Source organism: Carettochelys insculpta, chromosome 19, assembly GCF_033958435.1.
Source record: "Carettochelys insculpta isolate YL-2023 chromosome 19, ASM3395843v1, whole genome shotgun sequence".
Classification (NCBI taxonomy): Eukaryota; Metazoa; Chordata; order Testudines; family Carettochelyidae; genus Carettochelys; species Carettochelys insculpta.
Window position 1 is genome coordinate 1,888,655 of NC_134155.1, and position 23,782 is coordinate 1,912,436.

General features: G+C 45.6%; 1 protein-coding gene across 6 annotated transcripts in view; it reads right to left on the reverse strand.

Moving 5' to 3' along the window:
• NSRP1 (nuclear speckle splicing regulatory protein 1) overlaps nucleotides 1–23,782 on the reverse strand; it is a 146,607-nt gene that overhangs the window by 93,706 nt on the left and 29,119 nt on the right. For 3 of the 6 annotated variants that reach the window (XM_075014057.1, XM_075014055.1, XM_075014056.1), the window contains exons 3-7: nucleotides 22,192–22,248; nucleotides 12,709–12,840; nucleotides 10,816–11,023; nucleotides 7,927–8,035; nucleotides 3,287–4,523 (exon numbers count right to left, since the gene is read on the reverse strand). In XM_075014057.1, coding sequence (XP_074870158.1) covers nucleotides 3,455–4,523; nucleotides 7,927–8,035; nucleotides 10,816–11,023; nucleotides 12,709–12,840; nucleotides 22,192–22,200 — 1,527 coding nt within the window. In that variant the 5' untranslated portion in view covers nucleotides 22,201–22,248 and the 3' untranslated portion in view covers nucleotides 3,287–3,454. Of the gene's footprint in view, nucleotides 1–3,286; nucleotides 4,524–7,926; nucleotides 8,036–10,815; nucleotides 11,024–12,708; nucleotides 12,841–22,153; nucleotides 22,249–23,782 lie in introns of those variants that run through there. The other 3 variants (XR_012648194.1, XM_075014059.1, XM_075014058.1) reach the window with 2 other exon arrangements.

A 23,782-nucleotide genomic window follows, 5' to 3' on the forward strand; every position in this document is an offset into this window, starting at 1 on the left:
AAAGTCTCGGGGTTCTACAATTAACTCCCCTTGAGATAGCTGTGTTTCTGTCCTCGGCCGGGAGTGTCCACGGGGGTATTGGACGGCCAGGGGGGACCTGCCCCTAGGTGTATGCCTGGGGTGTCTGTGTCCAGCATGATAAGAATGACCATGGCAGCACGGGCACGGGTCCGGGGATGGAGACCTGGACCACTCTCGGGGTGCGTACCCTTGATGTCTGGGAGAGCGAGATCTCTGCGACGATACACATAACGGTGAAGCTGGTTTGTGATAGTACTCCAGGGGATCCAGTCCCAGAAAGAGCGAAGGTGGCCCAAGCCATGGTGATGTAGTTTGGAGGAACGGAGAAGGAGGCTCTGGATAGGCCGGTGGAGACCCAGATCTTCTGGGTGGCGTGTGCAGCATAAGGGGAGGCTTGTTGATAGCAGCATTGCAGCCCTGTCCGGAGAAGGGCTGCGGTGCCGGGTTTTTGCTCTTGCCTTCCCCCTCCCCTGCGGGGCTGGCACCGCCCCCTCCTGTGCCGGGTATCTCAGCCCCACTGTCGGTGCCGCGCTCGGCCCGCTCAGCTGTGGTGCCACGCAGATAACGTCCTCGGGTGCCTGCAGGCTCCGTGCCTGTTGGCCCTGCACCGCTGGCACCGCAGGGGTCGGTGCTGCTGGTTCCGGCGCTTGCCTGGCCGCCGCTCTAGGTGCCGCGCATGCCGGCTGCTTGGTAATCGGAGGCTCAGCCTCTGCCAAGTGCGCTGCTGCGCTGCCGCTTGTTTGAGTATGCGGCTGGGGGCTGTGTGCTCCGCCCGTCCCACTCGCTGAGACCGCCGGCAGGGATCGGGCTGGGGAGAGCTTCCTCCGTTTCTGCACCGAGGGGGTGAGGGAAGCCGCCTTCCTTTTGTGGACCCCTGAGGGCCCCTCTGGTTGAGGCCTCTCCGGCAAGTCGGGCTGGAGAGCCTTATCAAACAGGAGCATTTTCAGCTGCATTTCTCTGTCTTTCCTGGCCCTGGCTGTGAGCTTAGCACAGTGGGAACACTTCTGGGTAACGTGTGATTCCCCCAGGCACCGAAAGCATTCGCTATGCACATCGGAGGCCGGCATAGCTTCGCGGCAGGACTCACACTTTTTAAAGCCTGAAGAGGACATTGCGGTGAGTCTTTTTGTTGTTAATAGGGCACTTAGCACTTAATTCGTGCCTGTTTACTCATTGCGGACACCGGCCTGCAGCGGCAGGAGGCCTACTGGCCTACACGTCCACGCGCCTTCTCTGCTCCTCTCTCTCTTTTTATTACATATTTTTATTTTTATTTATTTATTTATTTATTTTTGCTTTCTCTCTCTTGTTTTTTTTGGAAAGAAAAAAGAACAACAATTTACATGTAAAAACTCTAGCTAATCTGACTCTGGCCGTAGCCTGAGTAGATTCCGTCTGCAGCCGATGGCAGTTGAGAAGGAACTGGCGGGGACCGGATTGCGCACGTGGCCAGGGACGCGCAAGGGAGCGGCATGCGCCGGCGCATGCGCGATCCAGGAGAAGCTGCTGGAAGAATTCCGATCTGCGGCGCCGGGCGAGCCCGACACCTATTGTGGAGCACCCACGGGGACACTCGATGAAGAACTCTGGTTCACCTGGTATTCACATGTTGTGCATGTGTTGGGGTGAAGGCCTGTTGTAAGTAAATGGGAACAATCTCTGGAGCTGTCCCAAGTAAATTTGAATTTGGTCAAAGATAGTGAAGACTTAGTCCAGTACTTGCCTACAGAAAAATGAACTTGACCTTTTTTTCATTTTAAATCTGACCTGCTAAGAGTCTGAAAGGTGGAGACCACACACATAATCTTGACGTGAAAGCTTAAGGGAAGCCACTGAAGGGATTTTAATAGGGGAATTAAGTTCTGTCTATCTCATCATGAATCCCCTGATCTCAAACTGATGACTATTGATAAGAGTTTTACAGTTTTTTTCTTAAGGTCCTATTTTAAAGCATCTCTGGGCTTGATTCTGCCTTCCTTAAATACCCAAATCTCTCCCTGAAGCCAATGGGCATTTTGTATGCACAAAGAGTGCAAAAAAGAGTTCTTTTTCTGTCTGTTTGTTTAGTGGATTTTTGGGGGGGAGAGAGGAGAGACAGGAGAAATAAATAATTGTAAGGAACTGGAAAGAGTCAGGACATATTTTCTTTTTTGTTAGTTATAATTTCTATAATACACAGTTATATTTCTATATAGTCATAATTTTTATAATTACAGATATCTTGAGAGTCAGTTACAAACTTGTAGGAACACAATCCCATTCTTAATATAAAGCAAAACTCTGTATGTGTGTGGTAAACATACTCTAAATCTTAGTATCTTGACCATATAATTGAGCTTGAAAACACTCAAAGTAACGAGGCTCTATGCAAATGGTTAGCTGCTATGTTTACAAGGGTTTTTAAAAATCTGTTTTTAAATTACAGGAATGCAGTACAATGACATCTAAATTGTCTAAACCCTCTTTTCAGCCCCTTTGAAGCCTAAGTTCTTGATGCTGGCACAGCCACTGTTAAGAAAAAGATATGCACTTAGCAGGAAAAAGTATAAAACTGCCAGGAGGATTGCTGAAAATATAATTTAAAAATATTATCTTTGCCAGATTTGCGGCTTGCCAAGTTACAGTTTAGAGTGATTTTTACTACTGTTTTATAAGCCCCTGGTGAGTTCAACATATTAACTATAGCACAACAAGCAGGGCTGACCGTAACATATGTAGTGGAAAGCTATAATTGATTTATCTTGTAAGGAAGCAATACTGCAACTATTTTCACAAAAGCTTGGCAAAGTATAGGCATCAAAGAAAGATCTAAGCATTAGATATAGTACATATCTTACATTTTATTTAAATATTTCTGTACATCAAGAACCAGAAAAACAAAACCCCACACATACGTTATATACATTTAAATCCAGGTCCTAGCAAGGTAAAATTTATCTGGTTTACAAAACTCCACAACACATACAGGGTCACCTAAATTATTATTCTTGCTCATTTTGCCTGCCCCCTCTTTAAAGTTCTCTTTCCCACACACTCTGTTAACTTCTCTGGACAGTGATGTCTGAGAACATGGTTGCTCCAGAAGATGAGCAGTGCTGGAGCTGATAAGGATTATATGCAGGCTAGTATTGCCAAGTATTCTCATCTGTACGTGTTTAAAATCCAAAAGCAGAGGCTATGATGCTGGAGGCCAGGAAGAATTGAAACAGTCAGATTAAACAATTTGCCTGTACATTTGACAGGATGAACATACAAAGACCATCAAAACATTTCAACATAGAAATTTGTTTTATTATATTACTGAGTTGGAAAAAACAAACAAACCAAGAACAGTCAGGAAATACTTTCATTTCAACACAAAGAGTTCTTGCTCAAGTGATTCTTCCACAAGCAAAAGTGCATCATCTCTTGGTTTTTGGCCACTGAAATGAAGCTAATCCTCTTCTTTCTCTATGTAGGACTTTGTGCTAACGCGTGCCATTTGCCTAGCCAGGTAGCGATCCCTTGCTGACATCACTGTCTCTTCATTGCTTCGCTTGGCAAATTTGCTCACACACACTGATTTTTTCTCTACCTGCTCTGCACTCTTTTGCCTTTCCTCTGCACCCTTACCTTTTGGCTCAGGAAGCCTTTCAGAGCACGACATTCTTTCATCATTACTCTTGTTGTTCTTTACCTTTGTTGCTCCTTCCTGGTCATTTGGTCTGTCTCTTTCTAAGGATCTAGGGCTACTTTGCTTCTTGGCCCTGTCCCTTTCCGAGGCTCTGGGACCATTTTCTTTCCTGTCCCTGTATTTCATGTCATCTTTGTCATCTCTCTCCTTCTCTTCCTTCAAATGTTCCTCCTTTTCTCTGCACTTCTCTCCTCTTTCTCTGTCACTGTATCTGTCTTTGCCATTTCTTAGTCGGTCTTTTTCTCGTTCCCTTTCTGAATAATTGTCATCCCACTCTTTCTCTTTCCTGCCCTCTTTGTCATCTCTTTCTCTCTCTTTTCTGTATTTCCCCTGAAGTTTGTTCTCCTGATCATCCCTCTTTCTATAGTGATCTTTACTGATATGATCTCCATATCTATGTCTGTCTTCCTTTTCTCTCTGGTGACCTTTTTCCTGGTTTCTATCTTTTCTCTCACGATCCCTTTCCCCATGTTGTTCATCTCTTTCCTTTCTACCTGATCTACCTTCTCCTCTTCTGGAACGATTTGTATGTGTTTTGGTGTGGTGACATCCATCCTCACTGGAAAACTCTGACGAGGTGGAATGCTTCCAGCTCCTGTAATGTTTGGAACCCTCCTCACTGCTCTCACAGCTGTCCTGAATTTCCTTCTTTTTAGAACTAGCTCTGATGTCTTTAGGGTTATCATCACTACTATCACTTTCTAAGTCACTGTCCGCATCCGGGTTATCCTCTTCTTTAGCAGGGGTTTTAAGTCTTGGTCTCTGATCTGGACTTTTGTTTCTGTGTCTAGATTCATCAGACTTAGTGGTCAACATTTCTTCCTTTATCCTAAATTTGTTGTTGTTGTGATGGAAGAAAAAAAAAGATATTATACAGCCTGTAGTCTCAAACTATTCTGGGATTTGCAGCTTTTTGTTGGGACTTGAGCAATACTGTTAAGTGATGCAGCTGAAAATTCTAAATCATGCAAATCTGGTCTAATATTCCAACTATGAGGGATTTGTATTGAAAGTTTGCATAAGGTTCTTTGATACTGTACAAGGCATAGAAAACAGCTGCGTTGATTTTCAACACACTAAAAAGTAGTGTTTGAATTTGAAAAATGAGTCCAGTTTTACAGCAATATTATCCTTATTTAAGGGACAAGACTCAGATTTGTATCCTGCTGATATTATCTGTATGGCATACCATTTTCTAAGGGGCTCACAAACCTACATATGCCACATAATTGCATATGGGGAAAGGGTGGGGTTTTTTGGGGGGAGGCATGTGTCTGAAAGTTACAAACACAACTTTTTTTTAAATAATTGTAAACAAAACTCCTCGTGCTAAATATATATCCTCAGAAGACTCTAAGGCTGCTGCTACACTACCACCTTCCCATAGGCAGCACCACGGTAATGAGGCACTAATATGCATATTCAATGCATCACATTAGCATAATGGCAGCCATGCAAACAGACTTTGAATTGCAGATTGACAGTGAAGATGAGGGCAGCTTCAAAATAAGTGCCCCACTTCGACATTCCCTTACTCCCACAGAACTAGATCAGAGTAAGGGAATGTCAAAGTGGGGTGCTTATTTCGAAGCTGCCCCCATCTTCATTGTTAATCTGTAATTCAATGTCTGCACTTTGAAATTTGTGCGGACGCCATTATGCTAATAGGGCATTAAATATGCACGTTAGTGCCTCATTAGCTTGCTTCAAATTGCCTCATTACCACGTCATCCCTGACGGGAGACTGGTAGCATAGCAGCAGCCTAAGACCCTACAAGTTGAAATTTCAACACAATACTCCTGACTCTTACTGTGCTTGTTGACAAAGATCTTAATCTTGTCATTAAACTGACACTAACATCTAGCTAGCTCTTAACCTATTAAAAGTAACAAAACAGGGAACATGTGGGACAAACATTCAGATATCAAACTTGGACAATGCCCAGTAATGTTACAATATCTCAGTCTTTTGTTGATAACAAAGTGCATTTTTAATTTCATAGCCTGCATGTCTGTTTTCACTAATCATGCAGCTACTGCAAGAGTCTGTGGTAAATTCTCCTTGGGAATCAGTGGATCATCTGGCTAGACTGAATGTTTGCTCCATGGTTTAAAGAAAGGTTATTCTTGGAAAAGTGACGCTAAAAACTGCATGGTAGTATTTCATGGTTATTCTTTGTCAATGATCTTCCAGGTATAAATGACAAAGATTATAAGTCAAAGGTGAAATTTCTATCTTGCACCACTGCAAACTCTGTTATCTGAAAATCTAGATGTTTTCTTCTGTACCTTACACCAGCATGATGAAAAAAAAATCCACAGAAATCTACAAGCGAATTCAGATGACAGTTTTGTTGGATTCAAAAGAATAGATTCCTACTTCTTTTCCCAAAGATTGATTAATTTGAGAGGACTCATAGCAGCAAAACTTTATTACTAAGCAGTAATTATGGTCTGAAAACAGCCAGAAAGCAGATACATTGACCAGTAAGCCACCATTCTGAAACAGTCACTTCTCTGAACATAACTGAAACTAACTAGTAGGGTCTCAACACTCATGAGGGTTCCATGTTGAGAACCCTTGCGAATGCTGAATTTCGCAAATATGGCTCCCGCCTAGAGCCCAGCTGCCAGCACTCCTGCCTGGGGCCCCAGCGGAAGTGGCTGCTTGGCCACTTGCGAATAATTGAATTTGTGAACATTAAGTTTGCGAATCTTGAGACCCTACTGTATAGCAGTTGCAAAATGAAAGAACTGTTCAAGCAAATAATATATCAAGCAGTCAGGTCAAGCCTTAGGGCAAGGTAGCTGCCTTGGGCCCCATGCCTTCAGGGCCTTGGTCTCCAATCGACTGTAGCATAAACTACCCACTAGCCAGGCCCCACTGTAGTGTACCTCCTTGGGCCCCAATGAGCTGGCTTTGCAAGTGTTATTAATCACTAGTGCCTTTGCTTCATAAGCATAGATAAATCAGAGAGTAACATATGGATGGCTTCAGAAACAGGCAAATAAGAAAAACACAACTTAATTTTACTATTACAGTATAAGAGTTTTGTTAGTGAAGGCTAAGATGCTCAAGATACACACTTTGCTGATAAAACTGAAGCCTGATACAAAGCTGCTTTTGGAGAGCACACCGTTGCAGCTGCTGGTCTTTTAAATCTCAGATTGACAAACAACAGTGGTCCTAACCTGGCTATTTTATATCTGAATGATGGAGGTATGCTGGTAAGTAGTCTGACCTCCTGCTCTGTCTTCCTGGTTTTCCCTTTGATTTCTGAGGTGATGGCACAGACTCACAATAAATGCAAGCCAGTAGTCCTGTCTCTCAATCGGATGAGTAGCTTTAAAGTGATAGCCTTCCTCACATGAACTAAAAACTAACTGGAGACTCCATTCAATTTCACTCTGATTGAAGGCAATACTCATAGCCTTAAGATACTGAACACATATGTGATTGCTGAGGACTTTTTCTAAAGTCCAAACAAATTAGTTTTAACTGGATGAAGTGCCTTGAGTAGTCTTTGGTTTCCATAAAACTGTCAGCAAAATAAAAAACATAGCCAGCATTTCTAAGCAGAGATGAGCTAAATGTGTTCTCTCTGGATTGGCCCAGTAACACAGCACCAATTAATTATGTTGTTCTACACAACACATGTAACATTTAAAATTTTCTCAATGGACTTGCTGTAAATTTGATTGCTTCCTTTTTATCACTGGTAATAACCAAATCAAGAAAATGGAAGTATTTTTTCATATTTATAGTTCAATGCTGCCACCTACAAAGACAGAGAATCATGCTTTCCAATTTTCCAAAGGGTGGCAAAGTGAAGTTGCACGGACATTGAATATCATCATCCGAGTCCAAACGATCTTCTTCTTGCACTGCCTCCATGAGCAAAGCTTTTGGTTTAATGTGGCTTATTTAAAACTGTACAATATCAAAGTATAAACAAAATTAAAATGATGCCAGACTGTATTAGTGGTGCAAATATCTGCTTGTTACATTTAAACAAGATCCTGGTGTTGCTTCCTTCTCCTATCCCATACTTTCATTCAATGATGATGATTTTTCATTTTCCAAAGGACAGTGTAACCAACTCTCAAAAGCAAGCTCCTTTCCCTACCTGTGCTTCAGTACTGCCTTCCTCCTTATTAGGATTCTAATGACACTGGAAAGTCTGATCATGAAGAAACTTTAGATATAAGGTCCTTCTGGAATTATATCCTACCTGGCTTCACGCAGGCTGCATTTGGGCACCTCTTCTTCCCCCACTGTCTGATTTAAAAGATGTCTGTAAAATCCACTGAGATCCTTCTGTTTGGTCACATCCAAGCATGCTAACAGAAGAAAAACAAGAATGATGCTGCTGTTTCATGAACATTAACTAGATTCCATTTATATATGGTAAAACCATAATCCAGAAAGAGATGTTTGGGATACTGAAACTAGAGAAGACAAGCAAGTCTATCAGACTTAATTGTTTTCCATTCTATATGCTGGCTACTGCTTTATGTCTAAAAACAGTTGTCTTCCTTCTCTGGGACATGTGATTGCAAATGTGGCAGGAGAATTGAAACTAATATTACTGCAAACACTTCCTAAGCAATATTGACTCATTATGCTCCTTTTATACCCATTCTCTTTCCAGGTGCAAACAGCAGCCAACCAGAACTGGTATTATGAGTGAGGTTCCTCACATCTCACAGCAATCTGCCATTGTAAATGACAGAGACATGGTGCACTCTCATTCAGTCCAGTGTGTTGCTTTCTGTTCTTCCTCCTCAGCAAGTAATGACAATTCCATATACCTTTCCTCAACAGGTATTCGGACAGCTGTCCATGCCTCCACCTTTCACCCTGCACTCTCTTTGCCCACTGAGTTTTCTGTATGGTTTTAGAAGGCCCACCTTCCCTTTCCAGGTGCTGTTGGCCATTTTGAAAATAACAAAAAGCATTTAATTTATCCTTACTGGAGAAAAAAAATTAATTAATTAATACAGATTTTGTACCCTTTTCCCATTTTAACAGGGAACTACACATTTTAGTCACGTCATCTTACTGAGATTGAAAAAAGGAGATGTGTTAACACAAACACGTAAGAATCAATGACATAAAGCAGGGTTTCCCAACATATGGGTTATGATTACATTTGAAAAGGGTCTTGGGCTGGGCTGGGCGGCTCCAAAGGTGGTTCTTAAGAAGCCATTCACACTGAAGTGGTACTCAACTTCTTAACTGGATTAAAAGCTGTCAGGCAGTTAAGCCAATCAATTAAATGGAGAACCATTTCAGCTGCAGGGCAGAGAACTGCATACCTGAGGAGCAGCGCCCAGCTCAGGTGATCTGGGGGCCTCCGTCCAAGGCTGGGAAGGACGGCAGAGCTGATCAGCTCCCTGGTTTCCAGCCTCTGCAGGAGGTGGGGTCCCCCAGACCTCAGCAGGGTTCCTGTGGCTGGGGCTGCCAGCGTGGCTCTGCCCCAGCTGGTTTCCAGTCGTGGGGGTTGGGGTCTCCCTCCAGACCCTGATGGCACTGGCGCTGGTGCTGGCTCTGCCGCAGCCAGCTTCCAGCCACAGAGAGTCTGGATCCCTCCCCCCAGCTGGGTTTCCCGCAACTGGAGCTGACAGCCTGGGCTCCATGCCCCAGCTGGCTTCCAGTTGCGGGGCTCCCTGTGCCTCCCCTAGCCCCTGAGTGACTCCCCTTGCCCCCTCCAGCCCCAAGTGTGATTCCCTAGCCCTCTGCAGCCCAAGTGACTCTTAGCCTTAGACCATAACTCCCCTAGCCCCCTCCAGCTCCAGTGTGACTCTTTTAGCCTCTGAGTGTGACTCCCCTAGCCCCCTTCAGCCCGAGTGCCTCCTACCCCGAGTGTGACTCCCCAAGCCCCTCAAAGTGGCTCCCCTAGCCCCTGATTGTGGGGTTTAAGCCAGGGGGGAGCAGTTTGGGGATGAGTGTCTCTCCACCACCACAACTTTGATAAACTATAGTAAATGCAGGGTGTCCAGGGAGGGGTAGCACCTCTGGTGTGGGGACTTGTCATGTCTCTTTGGGGCAGTTCATGCACCTTTAGTCCTCACGTGGCACCCAGCTCTCACCTGTGGCTCCAAGAAGCTGTAGCATGCAGTGGCCACACCCTGATAAACCACTTCAACAGGCGGGCTAAACCAGGTGAAGGTAGCCGGCAGGTCTGAAACCTGCTGTGAGACAGGGAATTGCCTATCCCAGCATGCAAAGTCAGCCCCAGCGGACTGGGCGGATGAGATCAACAGGAAGATCCAACAACCAGGAAGGCGGTTCTGCAACGCTCTGTGGAGAGCGAAGGGCATGACAAGGCACCAAAGACGGCAAGGCCATCCACTGCGCCTAGGAAGTCCCAGCCGTGATGACTTTTCGTACCACTGGAAACAGGCTTCTGAGGCTGAGAGAGTAGAACTGCCCCTGTGCAACAGCTTTTCCACTTTAAACATTCTCCCGCACAGGTTCTTTGCACATTCTCATTTTATTAATCCATTTCCCCCTTTCTAAGAAATAACTAGTCTTTAAAGTGCTACTTAACTGCTTTTTTGTTTTGATAGTATATAGACTAGCACGACTTTCTCTCTGTTACTATTCAACATGAATACATACATGTATGTTAACATTCCTTTGTTCTTCTGTCATTAAGACTTTGCACAATTATTTAATGGCATTATGTGAATTGGACTAAATGCATTAAAAGAGTATTTCCCTCTTAATACATGGAAAAGACATGAGATCTACATGCATGAATCCAAAATGATAGTTGGGGCCTGTAAAGATCAGAAAGGATAGGAAACACATGCAAAACCACGTGATCAACTCACTGGACAAAAAACATAGAAAATAAAAGGTGGGAGGAAGAGGTATGGAAAATTGTAAAGAATATATGGCTGGCTAATCCTATTTCAGCATAGTCAGTAATGTACCTGCTTGAAGTCTCTACTGTCCTACATTTCTATGATTCCTACTGCAGTACCTTTATTTTCACCCTAAATCGAAGACCATGATGAAAACTCTGCATCATACTCATAACCCCTACCTCAAACAGCAAAAGGCCAAACTATCCTTCTCAGGAGGAAACATACTCTTTTAGAGTACTTCTCACCCTCCAGTGCGGCTTCCTTTTTTAATCTTTCCTCCTCCTTGGCTCTCTCTTGCAGCTTCTTCTTGTAGGCTGATGTCACAAAGGCCTCTTTGTCGTCAAACGCTCCCCCTTCCGTTTCACGCTCTTTCTGAATTTTTTTTTCCATTCTTCTTTCCTGCTCCTGCTTCCTTACTTCAGCTGCTTTGAGGATATTTTGGATGTATTTAGGCTAATGCGAGGAAAAAAGAATAGTGAAAGGGAATAAAAGTCACTGAGAAAAAACAAACAAGAGCTGCTAAGTACACTAAAAAAAGAATCCATTGTTAGTAGAACAAAATGGGCAGTCCAGTCCAGTTTATTGGATCACCACTGCTGGGATATCAATCTCAATGAAAGAATACAACCCTGTTTCAGCTCCAGATCATGGGAACTTTATCCTCATTATTGAAACAGGCTGCTGCAATCAATAACAATCTGAGTCTAGTATCAATTGGGGTACTATTGCTCAAATTCAAATCAGGAGCTTTCAATACAACCTGTCTTTCAGCAGTCTTCTGTCTTGTGATAATTGTCTCTCCCCACAACTTGCTATAAGGGAATGGGATGTATCCTTCCTTTACACCTATCATAGCCTGACAACATGCCATTTCCAAATGCAACAGGCAATAATGAAAATGTGATTTGTCATGATAATTTAGCTATTTTCTGGAATAAGGAATTCTATTTTAGAACACGATTTATCTTATAGATTAATTACTTTTGCTTCTGGACAGTCCCCATGGCAACTGACTAGTGGGGCACAGACAGTATATACTCACTTCCACAAAATTTGGTCATGTTGCCCATAGACATCACCTCCCCCATTCGGTTTGTTTGCCTTTTCATAGCAGTGGAAGTAACAATATTGTTGTACAGGTTGAAACTCTCTCGTCCATCAGGACAATGGATGCTGCTGGACCAGAGATCACCCAGACCAGAGAGCTCCAGCTGTGCAGGATGCAGCGGAGCCCTGCTAGTGGCAGGCAGCCCGTTGGCAGTCCGCTCTGTGGGTCCCCAAGGGCAGCCCCAGGGCAGGCAGTCAAGTCAAGAAACCCCACTACCAGGAGTCTGACTGGAGTTGGGAACCCCACTGTGGGAAGCCCAGCCCCAGTCGTGAGCCCTGCACCCACGGGGACCCCTGCCAGGGTGAGGGATCCCAGCAGACCCACAGTGCAGGGAGCCAGCTGGGGCAGGGAGCTCCACCAGCAGTCCCATGGCATAGGCTGTCTGGGGCACAGAGCTCCACCAGAAGCCCCGCAGCTGTAGGAGCCCCAGCAGATCTGTGGCGGGGAGCCAGTTGGGGCACGGAGACCCGCCAACTGCCCAGCAGCCACAGGGACTCCAGCCAGGGCCGGCGGAGCCCAGCAGCCCCATGGGGAGTCCTGTACGAATGGAGCCCCTCCTCCAGGCAGCCAGGGAACCTGATGTTCCTTTGTCCATCAAATTCCATCATTCTGAACCACTTAGGTCCTGAGGATGCTGGATGAGGGAGGTACAACCTGTAGTGACTAACAGCTCAATTGGGATTATCACATTGTAACAGGCTCTCTGGAAATCCACATGGTACTTGCCCCACAGAACTTGTGGGTGGGAGGTACAGAGACCTGTTTTCCTCTCACTCAGCAACAAAATGAAATGGGACTAGAGTCCTGAAATATTTGATGAACAACCAGTTTTACAACATCTTACAACTTCTAGTCTTACAATATCACAATCTTATATAATACAATTCTGAGCACAACACATGTGAGCCCTGCTACAGAATGCGTAAGAGATTACTAAAATATCATGAAACTTAGTAAAATCAGTTAAATAGCCATGGTTATTCATACCATCCTGAGGGAAAGTGGACAGCACACATTTACAGTTACGGACCTTTTTGTTATCTTTTTCCGAGAGTACTTTGGCATTACTTTCTTTCTTCTGCTGCTGCATTTCATCATAAATACTGTCATATTCATAAACTGTAGAGTCTTCTGCTAAGGCCTTCTGAATCTCAAGTTTGGTCTTTAAAGAGACAGACAAATGAAACATTCAACTTTAAGCTTTGAAAACTTGTTATGCACATATTTTGCTTTAACTAGACTACTTCATGATATAAATGTACTATAAAATTGAATACAAGTTCACCACAACTCCCTATACAAAGTACCTGGTTTGGTTTCAGAGTTAAAAATAAGAGTAATTATAAGACCAACACTATTTATGAGGATAAGGAAGAAAAAGTTAGAAAACACAATAATTACAACAATTAAGCTATCACAGCTACTGCTGTCAAATAATATTCCTGGATCAAATTCAATGGGATTTCTAAAATAAACACAAATAATAAAAATTTTAGCTCATGTGTCCATCTATTTTCTACATAGTTATCTCTAAATATATTCCTATAGGTTATTTGCATGTCATCTGCAGACTTTTATCCCACAGACATTGCCTCCTATTAATAGTGTTGTATTACATCTGGGCTAAGTGTCCTCCTGGACAACTTACCGCTGAATACTGTAGCCCACAAAGGCCAATTTGCTAGCGTGCGATCATCCAAATTCTGTTTTCTTCATTGGCTTGATTAATGTTTCTCTATCATATCTTATCATGGTTGAATCATGTTCGCTTCTTCAATTATGTTTACGGTGAATTCCAGCATGTGTTATTCATAGTTATTCATGCTGGCTGGCCATAATGCAAGCAGCCTACAGCCATGTATCCTGTTGATTAGCTAAAGCATGTCAGTATGAGTGTTTACAACCTTTGGCATAGATAAAAGGCCCACCCATTACCCCTCTACTCTGGGGAACTGAACGGGGAAGCAAAGAAAGAACTGAATTTATTTGTCGTAAGTCTGGAACAGACTAGTAAACACAGGATACACTGAAGTTCTTTGAAGTCATAAATTACCAGCTTTAGGAAGGAGATAATCAATATTAACACATATGAATATATGTCACAATGGTAACCTATAGAATACACGTACCCAAAGATTTATGCAGATGAGGAAATAAGATATGGTAGTAGTAGTACCACAGTAATATAGTAGACTGACCTGGTTGGTAGTTTGGGCCTACGACCCTATTAGGAGGCAACCAAGCTCACGTAAGTGGTTTTTGCCCCTTCCTCCTATCAAGCTTTCAGATAAGCTTTTCAATACATCTTAGCTACCCAACACTGGAGCTTAACCTGGACTATTGAACTCATCTAGCATGCCAGAGATTAATCTGGTCCTATGTTTCCCACTACCAGTCCCTTTTAGAAAAGAGATGCTACCACCAGGGTTCACAGAATTATATCACTTTTTTGTGACTGTGTGTTACATCATTTCTTGTTCTTTCTTTAACAAAGACCTTATCAACTGGGTATTGTTCTCAGTACAAGTGTTCTTGCCACCTTCTTGACATACAACTCTTTATGGTCTCTAATTCTGTAGCCTGTATTGGAATAAGAACCCAAAAATCTTCTGGTCAGAGCCAACCAGTGGTGAACCATAATACCTAGCCACAAATTCAGGTTAACAATACATGACTCCTTCAAAAGAACTCCATTATACTAGAAGTTGACACTTTTTATCGTTATTAATTTCCTTAACATATTCTATTTCCCTCCAAAAAAGAGTTGTTTAAAATATTCATCCAATAAAGCATCACTATCTTCTACTTCAAACAAAGAAATGCAACTTCTTGTGGTTTTACAGTGTGTATAAAGTAAGTCTTCAAGTTTTATTGTGTATTGTAAACTATAGTCAGCTCTATGGAAACTTCAGTTACAAAGTTTGCATTCGACTATTTTTCAACTACTCTTGGACACAGCCAAAGAATCCCAAGAACAGTTTTGTTCAGAAAAGTAAAATAAATTATTACACCCATGAAAGCATGGGCATCGAAAATAAGCCTCTGTTAGGAGAAAGACCCCAGCTCCTATTTACTAAATTGGAACCCAGAAAATTAGAACTAGAGAATCCTAAATCTGTTTTAAACAAGATCTTGTGCTGTATATGTGATACAGAAAATCACTATGTTTAAGTGAATTTTTAAATATCATTTCTAAACATGAAACAATCCACTTAAATTTCTGGCATTTTTGCTTCATACAGCTTTTGTGCATGTGTTCTCTTCTTAAAGAGTCGAACAAAACTAATTTAACTAATACCATTATTAATTACTTAGCTATAATTTCCATTCTCTAAGGCAGGTTACTGTAGGTTCCCACACTTTGATTTTTAGGATTCTTACAATGATTAATATTGCTTATGATTTAGAAAGCACATTCCCAATGGATATAATATACTTTGGCTATGTATACACTAGCCCAAATCTTCGGAATGGCCATACAAAGAGAAGTTACTCACCGTAGTAACGGTGGTTCTTCGAGATGTGTCCCCGTGGGTGCTCCACAATAGGTGTCGGGCTTGCCCAGCGCCGCAGATCGGATCTTCCAAGCAGTTTCTGCCGGACCGCGCATGCGCCAGCGCGCGCCGCTCCCTTGCGTGCTCCTGTCCCCGCCAGTTCCTCGACCAACCGCCTCGGGTGCCCCTGCAAAACACTAACAGAGATCCGAAGCGGGGAGGATAGGCGGGTAGTGGAGCACCCAAGGGGACACATCTCGAAGAACCACCGTTACTACGGTGAGTAACTTCTCTTTCTTCTTCGAGTGTCCCCGTGGGTACTCCACAATAGGTGACTACCCAGCAATAACCCAAGATAGGAGGTGGGTAATCGGATTATGTGCAGCTTGCCCCCGAGAGGACCGCTGTCGAGAGACGGGTATCCTCTTGGAATACCCTGTGAAGGGCGTAATGTTTGGCGAAGGTGTCGTAGGATGACCAGGTCGCTGCTCTGCAAATGTCTTTTAACGCAACGCCCTTGAAAAAGGCTGTTGATGCCGCCACCGCCCTAGTGGAATGAGCCCTGGGAGTGGCCGATAAAGCAGTCTTTTTGAGCTCGTAGCACATTTTTATGCAGGATACAATGTGCTTTGAGATTCTCTGCGAGGAGAGACCTTCTCCTTTCGATTTGGGAGCGAGGGAGACTAGGAGTCTATCCGTTTTCCGGAAGGACTTGGTCCTGTCTACGTAGAAGGCTAGCGCCCTCCTCACGTCCAGGAGGTGTAGGCGCGCCTCTTCGTTGGAGTTATGAGGCTTTGGATAAAACGAGGGTAGAACAATAGGTTCGTTAATGTGAAACTCGGAAGAAACTTTGGGAACAAAGGCTGGATGCAGCCGTATGGTTACCGCCTCCTTGGAAAAAACAGTGCAGGGTGGCGTTGCCATGACTGCCACGAGCTCGCTCACCCTACGAGCTGACATAATTGCAAGAAGAAAGGTCGTCTTTATTGTAAGGAGGCGGAGGGGAACCGTGGCCAAGGGCTCGAACGGTGGTCCCATTAGCATGGTAAGCACCAGGTCCAAGTTCCACGAAGGTGGAATCGGTTTCCGAGGGGGGTATAGGTTTACCAATGCTTTGAGGAACCTGGTAACCATAGGGTGGGCGAACACCGTGTGCCCTTCCTCCTCATGTCTGAACGCCGAGATGGCGGCAAGGTGGACCTTCAACGAGGATAGCGAGAGTCCTCCTCTCTTGAGGTCCAGTAAATACTCTAGTATTGTAGGAATAGGCACCAAAAGGGGGGCCAGCTGTTTGGTAGAACACCAAGCCGTGAAGCGAGTCCGTTTTTGCTTGTAGGTCTTCCTGGTGGAAGTCCTCCTGCTACTTTCTAGGACTTGCTGTACTTCCACTGTGCATGTGCTCTCTAGGGAGCTGAGCCATGGATTAACCACGCTTGCAGTCGCAGGCTTTGGGGGTGAGGGTGCACTATGGACCTCTGGGCTTGCGTGAGCAGATCCGGCGCCACCAGAAGAGGCATCGGTGGACTGTCCGACATGCGCAGGAGTAGGGGGAACCATTGTTGTCGATCCCACGTTGGGACTATCAGGATCATCCGGGCCCTTTCCCTCCTGGCTTTCTGCAAGACTTTGTGGATCAGCACTGTGGGAGGAAACGCATAAAGCAGGGGGCGCCTCCACGGGATCGCGAACGCGTCCCCCAGGGACTCCCATCCCAGTCCTGCCCTGGAGCAGAATCGTGGGCACTTCTTGTTGTGCTGAGTGGCAAACAGGTCTATTTGGGGAAAACCCCATGCGTGGAAAATCGGCCGTAGCAGATCGGGACGGATCTGCCACTCGCGTGTGAGTGCAAAACGCCTGCTCAGCTGGTCTGCCTTCACATTGTGCGCACCCGGCAAGTATGAGGCTTTCAAGATTATATTGTTGGCGATGCACCAGTTCCATAAGCGGATTGCTTCCGCGCATAAGGCACAGGATCGAGCTCCTCCTTGCCTGTTTATATAAAACATGGTGGAGGTATTGTCTGTACTGATCCCGACGACTTTGCCTTGTATGTGGTCTCGAAAGTGTCTGCAGGCGTTGAACACTGCTCTGAGCTCCAGTACATTTATGTGTAGTGACTGTTCCGTGGGTGACCACAGTCTTTGAGTCACCTCTTCGCCCATGTGCGCTCCCCACCCTATGAGGGAGGCATCTGTAGTGAGAAAAACCGATATTTGTGGCTGGTGGAAGGGTACCCCTGTTAGCAGGTTCCTGGGGTTTACCCACCATTGTAGGGATTTGCGCACCCCGGCTGTGGGCGACACCACCCTGTGAACGGTGTGTACTGCCGGTTTGTATACACTCGCCAGCCAGTGCTGCATGCTGCGCATGTGTAACCTGGCATTCTGTACTACGAACGTCGCCGCTGTCATGTGGCCCAGCAGCTGCAAGCACGTCAAGACCGGCACCGTAGGGCTGAAGGTGATGACCTGCACGAGGGAACCGATGGCCCGAAAGCGAGTCTCTGGTAGGTATACTCTCGCTGTAACCGAGTTTATATGAACCCCTATGAACTCTATGTCCTGTGTGGGGTCTATTTTTGATTTTGCCAGATTGATATCCAGGCCGAGTGAAGAGAACGTGTTTGCTGTGACGCGTATCATGCGCAGAACCTCCCCCTTCGAGGCCCCTTTGAGCAGGCAGTCGTCCAGATATGGGAAAATAAATACCCCCTGTCTGTGCAGGTAGGCTGACACCACTGCCAAGGTCTTGGTGAAGACTCTGGGGGCCGAGGAGAGGCCAAACGGTAGGACCTTGTATTGGAAGTGTTCGTTGCCTACCATGAACCGGAGGAATCGCCGGTGAGCCGGATGGATAGTTATGTGGAAGTACGCGTCTTGTAAATCGAGGGCTGCGAACCAGTCTCCATCGTCCAGTGCTGTAAGGATGGAGGTGATTGTGGTCATCCGAAAACGTTGCTTGCGCAGGTACCTGTTGAGGCCGCGAAGGTCTAAGATGGGCCTCCAGCCTCCTGTCTTTTTCTCCGTGAGGAAGTACCTGGAGTAGAACCCTTTCCCTTGCAGTTGCTCCGGCACTCTTTCCACTGCCCCTATGAGCATGAGATGGTCCACCTCCTGCCTGAGCCTCGCTACATGGGAGGCCTCCTGGAGGTGGGGCTTGGGTGGAGGTCGTGACGGTGGGAGTGACTGGAAGGGGATGGCGTACCCCGTGGCTATGATCTCCAGCACCCATTTGTCTGTGGTGATCCTTTGCCACTGGTCGTAGAATGGTCGGAGGCGATGGTGGAATAGTCGCTTCGGATGACCTTGTGCGATGGTAGTGATGGCACAGCCCTGGATCTGTATGTCAAACTTGTGGCCTTTGGCCCCGCCCCGAGGACGCACGGCTCTGTTGTCAACGTCGCCTGGGAGTTCTGTACTGTTGGTGCTGTTGATGTCGCCCTTGCTCGTAACCCCTGTGGTACTGGGGGCGCTGTTGCTGGTACTGGTACCGTCTTTGTTGAGGGTAGTACCTTTTCTTTGTGTATGGAGGGGTGTAAATCCCCAGGGTCCTGAGTGTGGCTCTTGAATCTTTACTGGAATGAAGGACCGAGTCAGTTGATTCAGCAAACAGCTTCTGCGAGTCGAAGGGAAGGTCAACTATCTTCGCCTGCAGATCCCTCGGTATACCCGAAGTCTGGAGCCAGGACTCCCTTCGCATCACCACTGCCGTTGCTGTGGAACGTGCTGCTGTGTCCGCAACGTCCAGGGCGATCTGAACTCCCGTCCTCGAGGCCGCGTAGCCTTCTTGCACTATGGCCTTGAGCACCGGCTTTTTGTACTCTGGAAGCGAGTCCATGAGGGAGGTTAACCTGGAATAGTTGTCGAAATTACGGTTCGCTAAGTGCGCTGCGTAATTTGCCATTCGCAGCGTTAAAGTGGAGGAGGAGTAGATCTTTCTGCCGAACAGCTCTAGCTTCTTGGCATCCTTGTCTGTTCCCCCTGTCCTGAATTGAGATGTCTTTGATCTTTGTTGCGACGACTCCACCACCAAGGAATTTGGTTGTGGGTGGCTGAACAGGAACTCCATGCCCTTCGCCGGTACGAAGTATTTCTTATCCGCTCTCTTTTGGACAGGCGGAATAGTCGCAGGGGTCTGCCATATCGTAGTGGCGGACTCTAAGATCGCTTCATCAAGCGGTATTGCTGCTCTGGAGGAGGCCGGAGGTCTCAAATTTTTGAGGAGCTTATGGTGTTTCTCTTGCACCTCTGCTGTCTGGATGCCTTGCGTGAAGGCCACCCTCTTAAACAGCTCTTGAAACTGTTTGAGATCGTCCGGAGGATGGACGTCCGCCGGGGCCGTAGCCTCGTCCGGGGAGGAGAGCGAGGAACCGCTGGGGTACGTCTCTCTGGACCCTTCCGGTTCCTGCTGGTGATGGTACACCCTCTCACTAGAGGTTTGCGAGGGAAAATCTCGGGGTTCCATAACCAGTCCCCCCTGAGATGCTTAAGTCTCTGTCCCCGGTCGCAATTGCCCTCGGGGGTACGAGATCGTCTGTGGGGATCTTTCCCTAGTAGATTGCCGATGGTGTCTATGCCCCGCGTGGTAGGGGCGACCATGGCAGTATAGGCACTGTTCTTGGGAAGGTGACCTAGACCACTCCCTTGGTGCATACCCTCTGCGTCTGGGGGAGGGAGATCGTCGAGACACTGGAGAGAGCGATTTTGCATAATAGTCCAGCGGTTCAAACCCCAGGAAGGGTGAAGGTGGTCCCAGCCAGGGTGAGGCTGGTTGCAAAAATGGAGAAGGGGGCTCCGGGTAGGCTAGGGGGGACCCCTGCCTTCTGGTTGGAGTCTGCAACATAAGCGGAGGGCTGTGAGAAAGCAACTCCACAGCCCTGTCCGGAGAGGGGCTGCAATGCCTCCTCTTGTGTGCAGCCTTCCCCCTCCCTGGAGGAGGTAACTCCGACCCCTGACGCACAGGGGATCCCGGCCCCATCCGCACCGTGCTCGGCACGCTCGAAGGCGGTGCCGCACGTGCGGTGTCCTTCGGTGCCTGCAGGCTGCATGCCTGCGCGCTCTGCACCGCCGGTTCCCCGGGGGTCGGTGCTGCTGCCTGCGGTGCCGCCGGTACCGGCGCTTGTTTAGCCGCCGCCCTGCCTGCGGTGCGGGGCGGCTGGCTGATTATCGGAGGCTGAGCCGCTTCCACGTGGCTCTCCGTGCCGCCGCCAATCAGCTGTTGCTGCGGCTGGGGGCTGCTCGCTCCTCCCGTCCTGCTCGCTGTTGCTGCCGGCAGGGATCGGGCTGGGGAGGCTTTCCTCCGTTTTTGCGCTGATGGGGTGAGGGAGGCAGCTTTCCTTTTATGGGCCCCGGAGGGTCCCTCCTGTTGCGGCCGCTCCGGCACGTCTGGCTGGAGGGCCTTATCAAAAAGCAGCATTTTAAGCCGCATCTCCCTGTCTCTCCTTGCTCTGGCTGTTAATTTAGCACAGAAGGAGCATTTCTGTGCAACATGGGACTCCCCAAGGCACCTTATGCATAGACTGTGCCCATCGGACGCTGGCATCGCCTCTCGGCAGGACTCACATTTTTTAAATCCTGAAGAGGACATTGTTGGTGAGTCTTTCAGCTGTTAAACGGGTACTTAGCACCTTCTCTGTGCTGTTTTCCCCTTCCGATGGCCTGCCGCAGCAGGAGGGCTGATGGCCCTATGCTCCTGGCCTCCGGCACTTGTTACTGGGACTGGATTGAAGCTGTCCCGCTTGTAGTTTGTTTGTTGCTTTTGTTTTTTGTTTTTTTTTTGCAAAAATAACAACCGGCTAACTTGCAGTAGCCTAAGTACTTGAAAAACTTTAAAGAAAAACAGTTAAAGTCATTGAATACGCTACTTGGCCTTAGCCTAGTTCGGATTCCGTCTGCAGCCGATGGCGGTTAAGAGGAACTGGCGGGGACCGGATCACGCACATGGCCAGGAGCGCGCAAGGGAGCGGCGCGCGCCGGCGCATGCGTGGTCCGGCAGAAACTGCTTGGAAGATCCGATCTGCGGCGCCGGGCAAGCCCGACACCTATTGTGGAGCACCCACAGGGACACTCGAAGAAGAAACAGCCATTTCAAAGATTACTAATGAGGCGCTGAAATGCATATTCAGCACCTCATTAGCATGCCGCTGGCTGCGGCTCTTCAAAACTTCCTCTTTTCACTGCCACACGGCTTGTCCAGATGGGGGTACTTTTCAAAAGGACCCTGGGAACTTTGAAATCCCCTTATTCCTATCTGCTGATGGATGCATGACCATTCTGAAGATTTGGGCTAGTGTAGACATGGCCTTTATATGTAACTTTGACTATGCTCATGGACAGGTTAGTCTAACTCCAACTAATCCTAACTTTGAAGAGTGTACCTATGGGAAAACCTAGGACTACAAAGACTAAATGACGCACTCTCTAAGGTCCTCACCACAATAAAAGTATAGTCTTAATTACTTTTTTGACCTGGCTGTAAATAACAAAGTTTGAACTATTTTTACATGTCAGCCATTGTTTGATGAAAAAAAGTTGTACATGTTTATGCATCTATAACAGAGCCTAACTGTGCTGGCAGCAGTGAATTTTCGGAAAATCTGAGGTTGGAGCACCCAAGAAGATGTGAACAAGTCCTTTGGATGTACTGATATATGGAGAACTGGGAGTAATGAGGACTAGCCAAACTAGTTACAAATGCATAGTTAATAAGGGAGTCTTTCCTATCAACATTGCAACCCTGCAAAAAACCTGTGTGCTGAAATGATGCATCTGACAAAGCGGTTTTTGCCCACAAAAGCTTATGCTCCAAAACATCTGTTAGTCTACAAGGTGCCACAGCACTTCTTGTTGTTTTTGAAGACACAGACTAACTTCCTCTCTGATACTTGTGCTGAAATGGTTACAGAAAGACAGCCAGTCTAGGTTTCTGGCAAGGGCAAAACATTGTTAGCTGGCACGGTTACTAATCACAGCAATTTCTTACTTTGTGACATGCATGTGGACTCCTACACCCCAACTTACTTGCTTCATTACTTGCTTTTTTAATGCTTCTTTTTGAAGACTCTCACCCACAGATGTCTATTAGAAAAAGAACAATAATAGAAATAACATTAGATTATTGTTCAATAGCAACAGAAAGCCGTGCTAGTCTATATACTATCAAAAAAAAGCAGTCAAGTAGCACTTAAAAGACTAACAAAATAATTATTTTGTTATTAGAAAATAACAAATAATGTTAATAATTTCTATTAACATTAGGGAGTTGCATGTGAACCATGCAGGATAAATACAGCTCAAGATTTTTTTAAAGGTTAAGATTTCTGATGCCATAAAACGGGAAGGTCTTTGGTCAGAAGTCACATGGCCTATTTCTGATAAGTAATAATCATCAGATTTTGCATAATGGACATGTTATTAATAATAATAAAGTCATAGGACTCTGCCAGTTTAAAGATAACCATGATTTTAAAAATTCCTAATGGCTGTTATGCTACTTTGGATATAAATACCACTGAATTAATTTCCTGACACAATCTCTGCAGATTATGCTATTTGACTCGTCCTCTTTTCTTGCTTCCATTCTTCACACCTGCTTTTTGCAGTGGACTAATTAGTGTCCACTAACAAGGAGACACACGACCACAGTTGTTTTGTGTATCTATACTTCCGTAAGTTACGCGCAAGTAATTTTCCAAGGAATCATATTTACACAAAACTTGTGTAGTCACATCAGATGTACACACAAAACCCGTTGTACAATGTCAAGCAAGAAAGAATTGTACTCGACACCATAACTACATACCCTCTAAGTTTTCTTGTACTTATGAAATGGTGGTTTAGATGATGTCCTTAGCTATGTTAGTAACTCTGCAATTTGAATACATGAAATGCACCTGTGTCAGCTACAGCCACGTTACAATAATAATTTAGTCATTTTTTTTATTTTAAACATTTCAATATTTTTACTAACCCAGAGAATAGCAGCATTAGCCTTTCATATCTTAAGAAAACAATATGCACTGATGAAATCTGCAATTAAGACAAATGACACTATCTCTGGTTTCTAATCATGTTTTTCAACCATAAAAATGCCTGAGTTACTTGTGTCTTTTTAACTGACTTTTTCTTCCCCTCAAACATTAGACCATATTTTGTTTGTTAAACAGATTAATTAAAAAGAACACAGCACACTCCCTTGTTTATGCAGCCAGCTATCAATCAGCAGTCTTTTTAGGGGGAATATTAAGGAAAAATCTCTTGCATTCTGACATCTGATTTTTTCAGTACTGCATGAAACATGCTCAACAACCACATTCTCAAAAGAAGACTTTGTGTCATCAATCCCTAACCTAAAAAAATAAAATGCAATTAAAAGTTTTAGCGGGTAATTTATATATAGACACTAGTATGCACTGAGGAAAGCCAAATAATATAGTGCACACAAATTCAAACAAATATGCTGATGGATGCCGCTTCTGCTCTCATTTGGTGTTTGCAAACAAGCAATGTGCCATGTCCTTTGCTTCCTATGCTGTTGAAATCATTGTAGAGACGTCAACATGGAAAAAAGCTGAGTGCTGTTTCTCAAGCTTTGAACAGTTTTCAATATACC